This window comes from Leptopilina boulardi, unplaced genomic scaffold (genome assembly GCF_019393585.1).
Source record: "Leptopilina boulardi isolate dan_hultmark-lab unplaced genomic scaffold, ZJU_Lbou_2.1 LbouV2_229, whole genome shotgun sequence".
NCBI lineage: Eukaryota > Metazoa > Arthropoda > Insecta > Hymenoptera > Figitidae > Leptopilina > Leptopilina boulardi.
In genome coordinates, this window is record NW_026137784.1 from 2786010 (window position 1) to 2804811 (window position 18802).

Below are 18802 nucleotides of genomic sequence, written 5' to 3' on the forward strand. Positions count from 1 at the left end.
TTTTAAGAATAATGGAGCTCAACAGCTGGCTTCTGAGGCAACTGTCTACATTATGCTCGAGGATGTCAATGACGAGATTCCTCTTTTTACTGAACGCGAACAGGAAACGGTTTTGGAAGGTGAACCAATTGGCACAAAAGTTACTCAAGTCAATGCTATTGACAAGGATGGCACTTTCCCCAACAATCAGGTATTTTATTTTTATTTACCAAATAAAAAAAAATTAACTTATTCTCATTTAATTTATATTATAATTTATAAAAAAAAAATTTTAATTTATTTTATAATTTTTTTATTATAATTATTTTTATAATTTACTATATATTTTAATATTTATTTATTTATCTATTTATATTTATGAAAAAAATATTTATTATAACTTGATATAATTTAAAATTAAAAAAATTTTTTTTTGTTATTTACCTCTAAAGAAAAAAATTCATCGTATTTTTTTTTACTCTCCAACGACAAAAGTATTTTAAAGTGATTAATAGAGATTTCTATAATATTTTCGACTAAAAAATATGTTGTCAAATATTATTCGTGTCATTTATAATGGAGAGATAAAAGATCGAAAAAAAGAAGAAAAAAAAAATGTATAATATAATTCTATTCCGACGATTGCTATATAAATTTTATGAAAAGCACTTTCTGTGATAAAGCTTTTAATTTTTATCGATAATTCATCATTTTAAATAATATCAGGAATCGTTTCACGAGTTGGACAGTAAAGTATATATCGTGCATAATCCCTATTCAACGTTCACATTATTATGCGGAAAACTGTAGTAATTTTATCGAAAAACGATAAAATTCATTGCAAAATTTTCTTTTCATACGATGATGGTTCCACAAGAGTTGTATTAAACATACAAATGAGTTAGAGCATTTTAATTTTTATGAAAATATTTTCACATTCAAAAATATGTATATAAAAATTAGCTTTTTTTAAAAAATATTTTTATTATTCAATTTTCTCCCCTTTTTTTATTTTCGTTATCAATATATATTTTTATTTTAATAAGTTAATAAAAATAAAATAATTAAAAAATACTTTCTCTAATTTATATTATATTTTGTCGTCTTTTCATTAAATTTTTTTTTCTCTCATTGTTTGTAATTATTTTTTAATTTTATTTTTAATATTATCAAAAATTCTCTGAACAGTAAATCTCGGTTTTTTTTTTAAAACAAAAATTAATTTCGATAAATTCTTTGACAAATGTGATTTTTCTTTCTAGGTCACTTATTATGTCGTGGACAGTGACAGAAATGAGGGAAAAGATTATTTTGAGATCAACCGAGAATCGGGTGAAGTGTTTACTAAAGTCGTGTTCGATCGTGAAAAGCAAGGAGCTTATGCTTTGGAAGTTGAAGCAAGGGATGGGGCAGCATCAGCAAGACCAAACAGCAATGGCCAACCAAACTCGGGTATGTACTTTTATCAAACTTTTTTTTTTTTTTTTTTTTTTTTTTCTTCTTCCTCGTCAATCTTTCATATATATTTTTCCAAATCTGTTCACCAGGCACGAAATCTATTTTCTCTTTTTTATCCCTGCATTTATTATTAAATTCAATCGTGAGGACACGAAAGAAAAATAATAAAAAAAAAAAAAACAAATTCCCTGAGAAAGCAATACGAGAAAGTATTCGCTTCAGTAGAAGATGTCGTTTTTGGTCAGACATGAAATGCCACTCGACAAATCAAATTGCAATTTTCCAGTTGAAATCATTTTAAATATCCTTTTAGACTTTTTTTTCGAGTTTTTTTATTTTTTTCATGGGAATTTTTTTTTTCGCAGAGAATAACGAAATTTTGTTTGTGAACTATATTTTAAAAAATCGATTTTATACGCGCGGATGGGAAAAAAGAAAAATTGAATGTTTGGTAACAAGTGTTGGGATTTTCCTTTTTTTTTTTTAAATGAAAGACAATTTTTCATATGTGAAGATTAATGGTGGCAAAAATTCGAGCACAGATCCTTTTTGCAGACACGAAAATTAATATCTAATTTTTTAATTAATATAATTTTTAAAAAAATATATTGCGGTATTTTTCCATTTTATTGGAATAAAAAAATATTTGTTAGTAGAAACGTTAGTTTACAGTCAGCCAGAAGGAAAAAGTTTATACTCAGACATGCGTACTCGTTAAATATTTTATACTTGTTTGTAGAAAATCCCGTTAATTATTTCAGTAGTAAAAATCTGTTTGGTCAGACTGGAAAGGAAAAATTTTTAATTTAACTATTTTCAGTAGAAAAAACCTTCTATGTCAGACAGAATTTTTTAAATTAACTATTTTCAGTAGAAAAAATCTTTTTGGTCAGACAAAACAAATTATTTATATTAAAAAATTTTCAGTAGAAAAAACCTGTTTAGTCAGACAGAAGAAGGGATTTTTGTTACAAGTTTAAGTAGTAAAAACCTGTTTAGTCAGACAGAAGTGATTTTTTTTTACAAATTTAAGTAGAAAAAATCTGTTTGGTCAGACAGGAAAGAAAAATTTTTTAATTTAACTATTTTCAGTAGAAAAAACCTTCTATGTCAGACAGAATTTTTTAAATTAACTATTTTCAGTAGAAAAAACCTTTTTGGTCAGACAAAATAAATTTTTTATATTTAAAAATTTTCAGTAAAAAAAACCTGTTTAGTCAGACAGAAGAAGGGATTTTTGTTACAAATTTAAGTAGTAAAAACCTGTTTAGTCAGACAGAAGTGATTTTTTTTACAAATTTAAGTAGTAAAATTCTTTTTGTCCAGACAAAAAGAATTTTTTACAAAACATTTTCAGTAGAAAAAACCTTCTATGTCAGACAGAATTTTTTAAATTAACTATTTTCAGTAGAAAAAACCTTTTTGGTCAGACAAAATAAATTTTTTATATTACAAAATTTTCAGTAAAAAAAACCTGTTTAGTCAGACAGAAGAAGGAATTTTTGTTACAAGCTTAAGTAGTAAAAACCTGTTTAGTCAGACAGAAGTGATTTTTTACAAATTTAAGTAGTAAAAGCCTTTTTGGTCAGACAAAAAGAATTCTTTAAAAAACATTTTCAGTAGAAAAAACCTTCTATGTCAGACATAATTTTTTTAATTAACTATTTTCAGTAGAAAAAACCTTTTTGGTTAGACAAAATAAATTTTTTATATTAAAAAATTTTCAGTAGAAAAAACCTGTTTAGTCAGACAGCAGAAGGGATTTTTGTTACAAGTTTAAGTAGTAAAAACCTGTTTAGTCAGACAGAAGTGATTTTTTTTACAAATTTAAGTAGTAAAAACCTGTTTAGTCAGACAGAAGTAATTTTTTACAAATTTAAGTAGTAAAAGCCTTTTTGGGCAGACAAAATTATTCTAAAAAAAAAATTAATTTAAAATAAATATCTTTAAAGAACGGATTTAAAGTCAAACATAAAACTAAAAAAAATACCTTCAATTACAAAATTTATATTCCGTGAAAATACAATTTTTCATATTTTTACATCGCAGAAAAGAATTAAAAAAAAACAGAATAAAAACGTGGCTTTTCAGTAGTGACAGCAAGTTTATGGTCAGCCATAAATCCATAGAAATTTTCACTCATCTCGGAGAGTAAAGTTTTCTACACGCGGATAGCAAAAAAAAAAGAAAAAAAATTTTTATACCAATTTTCCAATGGATTTACGACTTTATTCCATTAAATAGTCTAAAATTCAAATCGACTAATTGAGTAAGTGCGACTAACTTTTCTTTAAGCAGAGAAGTTTTTCTACATACTCAAAAAAAAAAAAAAAAAAAAAAAAATTAAAAAGAAAGTCCTCTCACGAGCCTTGGCTCTTTGCTATATATTGATTAAAGGACATTTTTTGCTCGACATGCAATAAACTAAAAATGCTTTTAATGGAAACCTATTTTCAGAAGAACGATGCGGTGTGCTCAATATGTTTCTATATAGTTTCAATATCGTGGGATTTAATATTCATGAAAAGGAGGCACAATACTTTCGCAAAGAATTTTCCCTTTAAGAAATATAATTGAAATAGTTAAAATTGTACGCGGATAAAAAAGAAAAAGACAATTTATTATTATATATTTTTTCTCATTCCAAAGTATTGGAAAAACAATACTTGACTGAATAAGACTTCTTTATAAATTCTCATTGTGAGAAAAATATTTACATTCTTCATTTAATTGAAAATAAAATTTATTTAAAAATAAATTTTTATTTACCCCTTTTGAGACAAGTGTATTATTTTTTCTCTTTTACATTTTTCGATAAAGTAAATTTTATATATATATATAAATACCTGTATAATTAAATTGTCACTCAATGTTGGATACATTTAACTTTTTTATATTTTATACCCGAGAGATTTATTTACATATAAATTCTTCGCTCTTTTTTCTTTTAATTAATTCTTGTTTCATTTTTATTTTTTTACATTCTGACATTTTTCCCATTCACTTTTACGGCACTTTTCAATGGATCGTATTAAAATAACAATCCTCTCTATTCTTCTCTTCACTTTCAATACAAAAACTTTTTTTTTCAATCATTTAAAAAGTTTCTTTCAAATCACTTTTTTCATTTATTTCAAAAAAGTTTTTTTTTTTTCAAACTAAAACTTTTTCTCAACTATATTTTTTGGTATAAACATTTTTCAAATAACTTTTTTTTTTCATTTGACTAAACTTTTTTTTTTTAATTGTCAATTTATTTTTTTCAATTATTCAGTTAATGCATTTTTTCAATGTTTATTTTTTATCAAACTTGTGAGTTAATTGCTTTAATTGCGGGTTGCAAAGTACTAAAAAAAAAATAAAAGACGATTTTTATATTTTCCGAGTATTGGAAATTTTTTAATTAATTTATTTTTCCGATTTCTGTTTTATTGTTTTTACATACAATTTACTTGAACCAAATAAAATATATTTGAGTTAAATAAATGTACATTTGGCGTAAATAAAAATTTTATTTGTCATAAATAAATTTTTGTCTCAAATAAATTTTTTTTGTCTCAAATAAATTTTTTATTTAAAATCAAAAAAAATATATTTTGCAACAAATAAATGAAGTTAGTAGGCTTGGAGAAAAATATATACGTAAAAAAAAGGTTTACCTGAAACAGCGAAACGATTCACTGTAGTAGCAAAAGTTTTACTTGTTTCAGTTAAATCTTTCGCTGTTTTAGGTAAAAAAAAAATTTTTCCATGTACCATTTCTTTAAGTGTAATTAATTAGTAATTTGTAATTATTATTAAGTTACGAGAAATTGATTCAATAGTTTTCTAATCGATTTTCATTATCTGCAAATAAGAATTTTGCCTTCTATTTGATGAGAAGAAGATTTTTATGGGGAGGGGGGGAATAAAAAAAGAAACATTGGTGAGAGTTCATCATTGCTTCTCTCATTTAGCTTAAAACCAATTAGAGGCGCTGACTTTTCAGCTTTCTCTTATATTTTCTATCTTTCCCATCATTTCTATTTTATTTCTATATACTGCGTTTCCAATTTTACAATATCAGTTCTCCTCTAGAAAATTGAAGCTGCATCGCGAAATATCGATTCTCACTGCGCGATTCCGGTTATATTTCATTCGAGAGCGGAAATGTGTGATGAATTCGAATGTGTACAAAGTGCACTGGCTTATATATATATATATATATATATTTATCCACAAAATATAGTAACATGTGAAAGTTGGTCAATAATTCTGAGAAAATTGAGTGGGATACTCGAAATATAATTCCCGGGGATTGAAGATCAAAAATATAATTCTTTTACGATGAAAAATAAATAGTATAAAAATAGTGTAATATGAAAAATATAAAAATAGAAATATGAAAAATATTATAAAAATAGAAATATAAAATAAATATTATGAAAATAGAAATATATAAAGTAAATATTGTAAAAATAGAAATATGGAAAAAAATAGTACAAAAATAGAAATATGGAAAAATAGTACAAATATAAATTTTACAATTTTTACCATTTATTTTATTCAATTAAAAATTATTTGGCTCAATTAAATATTTATTTGATAATAGTAAAGTAAATGGAATTATTTGAATGAAATAAATTATTTTAGTGTAGTATAAAAACAGAAATATTAAAAAATAAATAGAATGAAAATAGAAACAAACAAACAAAAAATACAAAAATAGAAATATGAAAAAAGTAGTATAACTGCGGGAAAGTTATAAATAAATAAATAAAAATAGAAATATGAAAATATTAATATAAAAATAGAAATAAAAAAATAGTATAAAAATAGTATAAAAATAAAAAAAAATAAAAATAGAAATAGAAAAACAGTATAAAAATAGAAAAATAAGAAATACAGTAAAAATATCAATTATAAATAATATAAAAAAAGGGATATAAAAGAAAACGACTATTGTCGATTATATTGCTGACTGGCCTGTAAAAAGGCGCAAGAAAAAAAAAAGAAATAAAGTAAATAAGTCTCTCTCTCTCTCTCTCTGCCCAGGGGATTGCCGCAAAATGCACAAGGAGACATTCCCATTGTCACTGAATGAGAAAACCGAAACGCTAATGGGATGCTTTGCATTTCTTCGTATTTGCACCCACCACAAAGCGATGCTTTCGCCTTTTTGATGTCTCGACAATAATTTGTCCCCGCAAAAGATACTTTTCTTGAAAATACTCCACGAGAAGAACGTCTATCTCTTTATCCTCTTAATATATACATTTATAATTAACTTTGATGTTGTGCAAAAACAAAAAAAACAAAAAAGAATTTTTTTTTTTCGCATAAAATGAAAATTTATGATGAATTAAAAAAAAAGCTATATACCAACTTTTTTTAGCATTAATATTTATAGGTTAGGTGATTCAATTAAATTACGATAAATTAGAAAAATAATTACCAATGCCAATAACTATTTACAAATTTTGAAAAATAAATAAAATAATAATAATTATAAACAAATTATAATATTATAATTAATTATAATACAAATAATTACAAATTTATTAATTAATTGTAGACTAATTGTTATAATTAATTAATTATATGAATAATTAATATATGAATAATTATATTATTAATATATTATGATTATTATATAATCAGTTATTATATAATTATTTATTATTATAATTGAGATCGGTTTTCAATTTTAAGAAAATAACGTTTTTGTCGAACAGTGGAAGAACAATTTTTACAATCTAGAGAAACTTTTTCAGTAGTAAAAACCTGTTTGGTCAGACTGGAAAGTTAATTTTTATATTTAAAAATTTTTCAGTAGAAATAACCTTCTTGGCCAGACACTACTTTTTTACATTTAATAATTTTCAGTAGAAAAAACTTCTTTAGTCAGACAGTCGAATTTGCCTTTTTACTTCTAAAAAAATTGTGAGTAGAAAAATCAATTTTCAGTAGAAAAAACTTGTTTGGTCAGACAGTCGAATTTGCCTTTTTACTTCAAAAAAAAAAATTGTGAGTAGAAAAATCAATTTTCAGTAGAAAAAACTTGTTTGGTCAGACAGTCGAATTTACCTTTTTATTTCTAGAAAAAAAATTGTCAGTAGAAGATATCCTCTTTGGTCAGACAGTAGAAGTGAAATTAAAAAAATATTTTTCAGTAGAAAAAGGATTTTTTAGTCAGACATCGTAAGAAGAGGATTTTCAAATAAATAAAAAAACCACAGTAGTAAATTCCGTTTTTGTCAGACAATAAAAAGAGTTGATTTTATTAGTTGTTAATGAATAGAAAAAAAATTCAGTAGAAAATACCTTTTTGGTAAGACAGTAGAACTGAATTTTAACAAGCAAAAAAATATTTTTCAGTAGTAACAACATGTTTAGTCAGACAGTAAAGTGAAGATTTAGATTAGAATTTTTTCAGTAGAAAACACCTGTTTAGTCAGACAGTGGTACTAAATTTTGCTGTGAAAAAAGTCTTCAGTGGAAAAAACTAATTTCGCCAGACAGTAGAAAAAAAAAATTTTGCACTACAAAAATATTATTCAGTAGTAAAAACATATTTGGTCAGACAATAATATTAATTTTTACATTAGATAAAAATTTCACTAGTAAAACAAAATTTTAGAAAAATAATTTCCAGTAGAAAAAACCAGTTTTGGTCAGACAGTAGAAGTGTATTTTTTTAAATTAAAAATACTTTTCAGTAGAAAAAATCTGTTAAGTCAGACAATAGAAGATAATTTTTTGGTTCCGCAGTTATTATACAAAAATAATTTTCAGTAGAAGAAAAAGGTTTTGGTCAGACAGTAAAAGTGTATTTCTTTGTTTTATGAAAAATACTTTCCAGTAGAAAAAACAAGTTTTGGTTAGACAACAGAAGTATATTTTTTTATTAAAAATACCTTTCAGTAGAAAAAACATGTTCAGACAAATTTTTTAATTTTTATTACTAAAAAAATTATTCATTAAAAAAAATATATTTTCCATATCAAAAAGAAAGTTGAAAAATCTTTCACTTGTCACGCGAAAGAATTGAAAAGTCATTCTTCCGTTTCTTTGATAATGGGTATATGGTGAAAGTAGAAGCTGACGACAAGTAACGAAAAAGGTGTTTGACGAAAAAAAAAATCCAAACAAAAGAAATGAAAATTTGAGAACCGATCGTTGCTTGAAAGGTTGCACTGAGAAAAATAATTTCGTAATAATAAGAAAATAATTTAGTTGAGCTTTTTTAGTTGGCGTTACTAAAATATGGTTGTCACAACAGAATAGAAAGTGGCAATAAATCGGGAAGTTTAGTTGGCTCTACCAAAAAATATATTTGAAGCTTTCATGTTTACGAACTAAATAGTTTGGTTCCCAGTACTAAATAGCTGACATGCTGTATTGCGCACGCGCTCTTCTCGTAAATATGGCGTCGCTTCCCATTCACGGGATGTCAACATTAACCATATGTCGTTCGCGTCGTGAAGTTTCAGTGTTGAAGTTTTTATGTTTTTCAGACATTTTTTAAAAAAAAAAGTTTGTGTAGTGAAAATAAATAAATAAAACTTGTTACAAGAACGAAAGTTTTTTTCCAGCTTTTATACATTGTGAAAATGATTTAATCTCAAATTGTTAGTAGGATTCGTAGAGTAGTGGTCAGCGTTCTCGACTAGCGTTGCGTAGTCTGAGGGTTCGAGCCCCAGCAGTGTTAGGTTTTTTCCGCGATAGAAATTAATTTAAGTAGGCATAGGTAGGTTATATAAAGAGAAAAGGGTGAAACAAAAAAATAAGTTGGTTGAGAAAACAAAAAAAAAATTTTCATTTAACTAAATTTTTTGTTTGATTAAAAACAATAAGTTAGTTGTGCAAAACAAAAAATTTGGTAGATCGAACAAAATGATTCAACGAAAAAATTTAGTAGCCCGAACCAAACGGATTAGTTGCACATATATCAAATAAAAAATTTGGTAGAGAGAACCAAACTTTGGTAGATGATACTAAACATTTTTCTCAGTGTGATATATCGTTCTGTCTCAGTGGGAAAAGAATTTAAGTTTTGTTTCTGTTTTTTTTTTTTTTTTTAAACGTTACTTCGAAAGCTGCTGTCGAAGTAATACCTTTAGAGCATTGCAGCAGATAACAAAAAAGTGAGATTCTTGCTCTATAGTGGAACAAAAGCGATAGTTCAACCAGTCGAAAACAAATCGACTTCTTTCAACGATATTTTTGTACTGTTCTGTAGGGTTTTTCACTTTAAAAAATTATGACATGTGTTGCAAAATTCGATTCCAAAAAAAAACATTTTTCTTTTAATGAAAAATACATTTTGATATTTGATACTCGTTTTCAATTTTATAATAAAAAAAAACGCAATACTACTTCATTTAATTGAAAATTTCTATTTGCCAATATAAATTTATTTTCCCATATTTTTAATTTTTTATTAATATTAATAATAAAATAACATGAAAATCAAATTTAAGAATAAAAATAAAAATAATAAAATTAATATTATTAATAAATTGATAATAAAAGTAATATCTTTATTCCATCATGTTTTCCATAACGTAAAGAAAAAAAAAGGAAAAAGTTGATCCCTTGGTAGTTTATATATAGCTTGATTGCAACAATAAAAAAAAAAAAAGTGTAACAATAAACGAGGGGGAATGCAGTTTAGAAACTATTTATAAACTGAAGAAAACATGTAGTTGAAAAATTATAAAGTTTTCTTCAATGGGGGAGAAAAAAAAAAAGTTTATCCCCCTTTTTATACACGCCTTTAATCTTCAAGGACTACCGCAGTTCTCTTAAAAAGAAAAATGTTTGAAAACTTGGAAATCTCTTTTGCCTCATCAATTTGTCATATATATATATATATCTGTTCAACTTGGTGTAAAATCCATAAGTGCTGTAAAATACCATTCAATGTTTTTTTTTCAACGAAAAAAAAGAAAAGAAAAAAACTTTTTTATGGGATCGTATTTCTTTCATAATATTCCTTTTACGAGATTCAAAGAGTTGTAATTTTCAAGTTATCAAATTTTTCAAACAATTCATTCTCTGGTACCATTTTGGGACAAAAAACCGGATATTTTTTAGTATTAATTTTTTTTTACTATTTGACTTGTTTTTTTCTTGTTAATTGAGATTTTTTCAATTAGGAATGAGTAAGTTGTTCATAGCCGCAGGCGTTAAGGCACTTGATTTTCCAACTTTGGGTCTATGTTCGATTCCCAGTAGGGTAGAATTTTTTTTTTTTTTTTTGCCTTTTTCTTAATTAAATTGGTATTTTAAATTTTACTTCAATTTTACTGTACTTTTGATAAAAAAAAAATTGCATTGAAAAAAGATTTTTCGGAATAATCGCGACAAATCGTTCGACGAATATAAAATGTAAATATTTCTATACAATATGAAAAAAATCGTTTTGAAATCCCTTTGGGTGTCTTTTTCGCTCTCATATCTTCTTTTTGATTCTTTTCATGCTCTTTCTTACTTTCATTATATTGCTTGGGATATCAAATGACACGGTTGCAAACTGATCCGGTATTGCTACTTCAGGGATATGGGATTTGAGCAGACGTGACAGTCTTGCCAACTATTCTCTTTCTCTTTTTTTTTCCTTTTCTAATGGACTTCGCAAAATAAGTCTATTTTATACTCTAAATCTTGTCCGCATTCAGAGATAGAGAGAAAGTTTCATCACTGCTTCAACGTTGCAAAACGTTGTCGTGTCCCCCATCAAATATATATAGTGAAGAACATTTCTCTTGATTTTCGGAGCTTTACATTTATCAACGAGAGTTTTCTTTTTCACGAGTTTGGGTCCATTTTATCCTCTCAGTCACTCTATACGAAGGCAAAAATAAAAATAAAAATAAAGAAAAAAAAAAGAAAAAGAAAAGGTGGACAAAAATTCTAAAACGACTGAACTTCCTCTATATATATATATATATATATATATATATATAAATAACACGATGGGAAAAAGAAACTTGAGAAAAATACATTCCTATTAAATTTCTCCTTTACAGAAGCGCACAACTTAAAAAAAAAGGAAAAAAAAAATAAAACACCACACGTTGAATATCTAGAATTTAAATCTTTACCTTCAAAGAGAATTTGTTTACTGCATAATTTTTTTCTACTTTGTAAATAATCTTTTAACCGAGTTTAACGACCGCGCTTCTATAACGAAATTTTATTCCCGGCGTTTTACTTTTTTTTTTTTTTTTCCATATCTAACATTCGCATGAATGCAAAAACGAAAAGCAGTTTCTTAATTAAAGGGTTATTATTTTTTATCTATTAATGATAAAAAAAATATATATATAATCAATAGTAGTTGAAATTGATAATGAAAAAAATTTATTTCATTAAAATAATCACTGACTTATCAAATAAATAATTATTTGCATCAAACCGATTATTATTCACAATAAATTTTATTTTTTCTAATTCGAATTACGAAAAAAATTTTTTGTTTGAAATTTAAAGGTTTTTAAAAAGGGGGAAAAAATAAATATTTTTAAGGGGGAAAAAAAAAAGAATTATGGATAATATTATTCGGCAATGAGCTGGAAAGATGTCACGTGATCATCTGATACGTTTGCGGCAGATAGCAATAAATTTTATAACTTCCTTTTACCGAAAAAGCTATAAAATTTCGACATCCATTGCTAGTTGGAGTGTTCGGGAAGTGCGAAAGATATCGACGTGAAAAAAAAAATATATATCTCGTAATCGAGAATCTCTCCCTTTCCCTCTTTCTTTCTCTATTTTGATAATAATTTTCAAACAGGATATTATATTTTCAAAAGCTCATCCCTTAATAAAATTTGATATCTCTATGAAACATTTTTCTCCGCTAGTATATAAATTGATATTGCATTTTTTTTGAGAAAAAAGAAACACAAAGTATATTACTTAAACGTTATTTATAAAAGTATTTCCTTATAAAAAAAAAAAAAAAAAAAAAATTTCATTAAATCCTTTTCCTTCTTTATAGCATCACATATATGACTTTTATACATTTTTTTTTTTTTTATAATATTTATTGCATTGTGGAATTTTATTTTTTAAAATTTTATTTCATAACTTTTTATCTCGATAATATATTCTAGTATTTACCCGATATTTTTATTAAAAAGGAACTTATTTTTTTTACGAGTTTTTATTTTACGCTTTCTTTCAATTTTTTTTTTAAATTTTATTATATCCTATATATTTATTATTATTTATTTTATTATATACACCTATTATTATTATTATATTTATTTATTACGTATTTTTATTTTTTATTTATATATATTTTTTATTATTTATTAATCTATTTTTTTATTTTTTATTTATGTATTTTTTATTATTTATCAATTTTATTTACTATTTATTACTAGAATATTTTTTATATTCCATTTTTATTTTTTTTGTTTATATTTTTCAGTCTATTTAATTTGGCAAACAAAAATATGGAAATCTAAAAAAAAATTTTAACAAAACAATAGAAATTTAAAACGTATAACAATGTAGTTTTTTGGGTTTAAAAAAAAGCGGACAAAAATATGGGTTTTTTTTTTTAAGAAAAAAAAAATGATGAAACATTTGCTTCTCATATTTTCACATTGGCAGTAGTGTCTCTCGTGTTTGAAATGAAGTAAAACTTTTGCATCGGATGTCGTTTCATAACGTCCGGTAACAAAAGTTTTACAAACAAAAGTATACACATACAATTCATGGCAATGTAACATAGGGGGATTTTTTTTTTTTTTTTTATTTTAACTTAAATTTATTAGGAAATCCCGAATGATGCATTTTAAGTTGAGATCCGATTTGATAAGGCAGTCGAGGTACAATATGATACTAAAAAAAAAAAAAATTTCAATATTTGTATTCGCTGATAAAGTTTTTCTCTCTCTCAATTTTTTTTTTACATCGAAAAATTTTAATTAAAATTTCTATATAAATATCCGAAAATTATTACACAGGAGAATATTAATAAATTAAATATATAAATACCCAATTATAATAGAAAATTTTAATAAACTGATAATAAAAAATCCAATAAACAATGTAATAAAAATTATTAAATATAAAATTAATTACCCAATCGTTGAACACAATTGTAATTGAAAAAATTTTAATAAACTAATAATGAAAATTCAATAAACAATATAATGAAAAATAATTAAATATATAAATAAAAAAAATGTATTAAAAAAATATGGAAAATTAAAATAGAAATAAATTGCTAATTACAAAATTAGAAAATAAAATTCTGAATGAAAAATTAAGTAGCGAAAAATGATTTTTTTTCCATTCAATGAGAAACTTGATTCGAAGCAAAATTGTGAGCCCCGTGAAGTGAAAATTAAGAAATTAAAGTCGTAAAGTCTGGGAAATTACTATCGGATGAAATTTCTTGTCTCGTGAAAATGTTGAGAACAAGAAATATAATTTGTATCTTTGTGAGTGCGAAGAGAAGGGAAAGCGTAATTTGGAAAATTGTTTCTCCACTTTGCTTACAATTTAGAAAATATAAGTTTTCAGTGATCGTCCTCGTTGGGAAAGCAGAGCCAATTACAAAAAATATCAGGATCGACATTTTTTTTTTTTTACATAAAAACATATATATATAACTAACTCGTAAATATCATTTATGTTCTCTATGTCGTTTTGAGCGCGCAACATCCTCATGATTCTTTCATCTCACTATCGAAAGCTTTTTGTGCATCGTGTACAACCTACTCTGGTATTCGATATAAAAAAAAAAAGAAAAAAAAAGAATAATAAAAATAAAAGCATCTAAAGCTTATTTTACATAGAAAATATTCTGTTAACGTTTCACTTTGAATATCGAATTTTACATCGTAAAAGCTATTTTTATCTCTGCATTTTTTTTTCTTTTTTTTTTTGGGGTAAGACAAAATTTCAAATATTACCTAGATTTTCCGATCAAAAATCACGAATTTTATCACTTCTTTTCTCATTCGATTACTAAAAAAAAAGATTTGATTTATTTATTTATTTATATTTTTTTTTTTTTAGAAAAAAAACGCAAGCATATAAAAATAATTCGTAATGAAAAAAGAAAAATATTATTCCATGGAAAAAAATGTTAATAAATAAATTTTATTTTATTTAATAAATTAAATAGTGGAAAGTGCTTTTTTTTATAAAGATAATTTCGCGAATAAAAATAAAGTGACGGGAATTTTTTTTTTTTTTTTTTGTACAAAAAAAATTAAACTTCATTCGTCTTAATTTGCAACATAACATTTGACAAATGATCAAAAAAAAAAAAAAACCAAAAGGAAATTAAAGCGTATAACGTTGAGTGTTTTTACAATATTTGGGTCAACACACGTTTTTCATTAAAATTTATTCTCATACAAGTATAAAACATATATACATACGTATGAAACATTTAAAAATTCCCATTTCGAATGTCAATTAATTGAAACATTTTCCCTCTGAATAATTTCAATTTAAACAACAATAAGCTCCTTTTATAAAATTTCATCTAAAGCTACACGAATTAAAAAAAATTTTTTATATATTTTCAAAAAATTAATTTTTCTTTAACAATATGTCAAATTTTTTATTTTATAAATAAATTTTTTGATTCATTTATATATATATATACCTATTTATTAAATAAATAGAAACAATTATATATTCATATAAACTTTATGTCAAATATATTGTTTGTATATAAATTTACTTAATAATTTATTGCCACAGTGAAATAGAAACTAATTGAATTAAAATACGGGTACAAATTTGTAAACTCCAAATGAAATTAACTGTGTAACTAAATTATTTAATAATAATAATTTAAATAATTTTTAATAACAATAATTATAACAATAATTATAGTAATAATTATAATAATAATTATAATAATATTTATAATAATAATAATAATAATAATAATAATAATAATAATAAATAAATAAATAAAATATCTCATTAAAAAAGTTTTCGTTGGCAATAATTAACAAGCAAGCTTTGTTTTGTAGCTTTGTTACACTTTGCTTAACTGCCAGAAGCCAAAAGCTTGTTTTGACGTAACTCGTCCTTATATTAAATGCAAACTACTATGAGAGAAGGGAGGGGATTAAAATATATAATGATGTAAAATTTCTCAAGTGATCCAATAGCAAAAATGTTAAACACAGAAAAAACTTTTGTTTCATTTTTTTTTTTTGTTACATCAAACAAAATTTGTTTCATACAAATAAATATTTGTTTGATGTAAATAATTATTTTGTTTGACGCAAATAAACATATGTTTGATAGAAATAAATAGTTTGTTTGATACAAATAAATATTTTGTTTGATACAAATAAATATTTTGTTTGATACACATAAAATTTTTTTTGATGCATATAAACATTTGTTTAGTAGAAATAAACATTTCTTTGACGCAAATAAATATTTGTTTGATAAAAATAATTATTTGTTTGATAGAAATAAATATTTCTTTGATGTAAATAATTATTTTATTTGGCGCAATGAAATATTTGTTTGATGCATATAAACATTTTTTTTTATGCAAATAAACATTTGTTTAGTAGAAATAAATATTTTGCTTGATACAAATAAATATTTTGTTTGATACACATAAAATTTTTTTGATGCATATAAACATTTGTTTAGTAGAAATAAACATTTCTTTCAACGCAAATAAATATTTGTTTGATAAAAATAATTATTTGTTTGATAGAAATAATTATTTTCTTTGACGCAAAGAAATATTTGTTTGATGCATATAAACATTTTTTTTTTTATGCAACTAAACATTTGTTTAGTAGAAATAAATATTTTACTTGATAGAAATAAATAATTTAGTTGAATCAACTTGAGTAATTTTTGCACCATATTTCAAAAAAAAAAAAAAAAAAAAAAACTTTTTTTATATAAGAATAGAAAAAGAAATGACGGTAATTATATAAAAGTTGGCGAAACTCACAAATGCAACTTTCGCGTGTTAGATGAAATAAATCTTTGGCCTCCTAGTTTCGAGACCATTTCTCCTGAGAATTTGAGCGTGTTCACGTAAATGGGAATTAATTTGCCCAAGCGGCAGCCAAGAGTCATCGAGTCGACCCTTAATCCCCGGCACAGTCCCGCATTTTCACGGAAATCAGTCGCCTCGGGGTTTCCGTCCTACTGGGCTTTTCTTACCCCCCCCTCCCCCTCCCTCCAACATCATACAGAGTTACTACTTTGGAAACTGAATTTCACACTATCGAATTTGATCTCATTTCTCAAATTGCACTTAAAAAAAAAAATGTTTAATTACTAAAAAAAAATTACTTGATTCAAGTAAATATTTATTTGATAACCTATTATTTGAATCAAATAAATTTTGTAATATAGGGAAAAAAGAGTAATTTAAAATTAAAATTTTTTTTTATTTATTTAATACCATTATGTTTAAACTTTAAAAAGAAAATAAATTATATTTACGTGAACCCCGAGTGACGTGACAAATATTGTATAAAGATTAGAGTTTAAAGAAAAGAATGGAGATAATTATAGGAGATAACAAGTTTGCCTAGAGAGCTTAGAAGTTAAATTTTCGCGTTGAAGTTTCCCAGAGAGTGGCGAATTTTATCAGAATGGAAGTAGATAATTCAAAAACCTTTTAAGAGGTTGCGTGGCCCGACGAGAAAATATATATACATATATATATTAAAACACGGTCGATTTCATGAGAAAATTATTAGTTATGCGCGCGCAACATACAACAACAAAATATATCAATTTTACTCAACTTTAAAAATCGTCGATGGAATACGTAAATAAATGACGTGAATCAATATAAATATATATATATATATATATATATATATATATCGACGATGGAAATTCAACTATATGAAAACGTACTCGTCTACAATTTTCTCAAGATCAAACTGATATTGACTTCAATTTCATTCTAAAACCGTCCCTTACAACTTCACTCCATCTAAAATGTCAAGTACTTTTGTATGAAACCGTTCCCTTTTTTACCTCCACTCGACAATTTCCCGTCTTATACAATTTTTCTCCTTTTGAAAAAAACAAGTTGTTTTTTTTTCAAAGAAATCATATCATCATAAAGATTATACTGATTATAAAAAAAAATTGTATCTATTAATTATTATTTTTTTTTTTTTGTAAATTGGAAATGAATATTATTATTAAATTTTAAATCTGAATTAGTAACTTTTTACCTATGCGCCAATTCGTTTATTATAAAAATGAATTAGAATTCAGTTTAACTAATTATTAGTAAAAAATTACTGATTCTTTGTATAAAAAACTATGAATTTATTTAATAATCGCTACTATTTTAATTAATAATTTTTAATAAGTGAATTAGTAGTTTCTACTATTTTGTCACTTTTGACTAATTTTACTGCTCCGAGTCGTTTATTAACTGAATTAGTATCAATTTTGTCACTACTAATTCTTAGGAGGAAACTATTAATTCTTAGGAGGAAACTACTAATTTTCAGTAGAAAACTACTAATTCTTAGTAGGGAACTACTAATTTTTAATGGAAAACTACTAATTCTTAGTAGGAAACTACTAATTTTTAGTGGAAAACTATTAATTCTTAGTAGGAAACTACTAATTATTAATAGGAAACTATTAATTTTTAGTGGAAAACTACTAATTCTTAGTAGGAAACTACTATTTTTTTTGTGGAAAACTATTAATTATTAGTAGGAAACTACTAATTATTAATAGGAAACTATTAATTCTTATTAGGAAACTACTAATTATTAATAGGAAACTATTAATTTTTAGTGGAAAACTACTAATTATTAGTAGGAAACTACTAATTCTTAGCAGGAAACTACTAATTCTTAGTAGGAAACTATTAAATTTTAGTAGGAAACTACTAATTTTTAGTAGGAAACTATTAAATTTTAGTAGGAAACTACTAATTCTTAGTAGGAAACTATTAATTCTTAGTAGGATTAATTTTCAGTTGAAAACTACTAATTATTAGTAGGAAACTACTAATTTTTAGTGGAAACCTACTAATTCTTAGTAGGAAACTACTAGTTTTTTGTGGAAACCTACTAATTCTTAGTAGAAAACTATTAATTCTTAGTAGGAAACTACTAATTATTAATAGGAAACTATTAATTCTTAGTAGGATTAATTTTCAGTTGAAAACTACTAATTATTAGTAGGAAACTACTAATTTTTAGTGGAAACCTACTAATTCTTAGTAGGAAACTACTAGTTTTTTGTGGAAACCTACTAATTCTTAGTAGAAAACTATTAATTCTTAGTAGGAAACTACTAATTATTAATAGGAAACTATTAATTCTTATTATGAAACTACTAATTATTAATAGGAAACTATTAATTTTTAGTGGAAAAC

The 18802-nt window shown here is 24.5% G+C and overlaps 2 protein-coding genes across 5 annotated transcripts in view; one reads left to right on the forward strand and one right to left on the reverse strand.

Moving 5' to 3' along the window:
* Positions 1-18802, forward strand: part of LOC127280075 (neural-cadherin) — a 141695-nt gene that overhangs the window by 72403 nt on the left and 50490 nt on the right. For all 3 annotated transcript variants that reach the window (XM_051302842.1, XM_051302838.1, XM_051302839.1), the window contains exons 12-13: positions 8-190; positions 1242-1431. In XM_051302842.1, coding sequence (XP_051158799.1) covers positions 8-190; positions 1242-1431 — 373 coding nt within the window. The remainder of the gene's footprint in view (positions 1-7; positions 191-1241; positions 1432-18802) is intronic.
* Positions 1-18802, reverse strand: part of LOC127280093 (uncharacterized) — a 178965-nt gene that overhangs the window by 23669 nt on the left and 136494 nt on the right. The window lies entirely within an intron of this gene.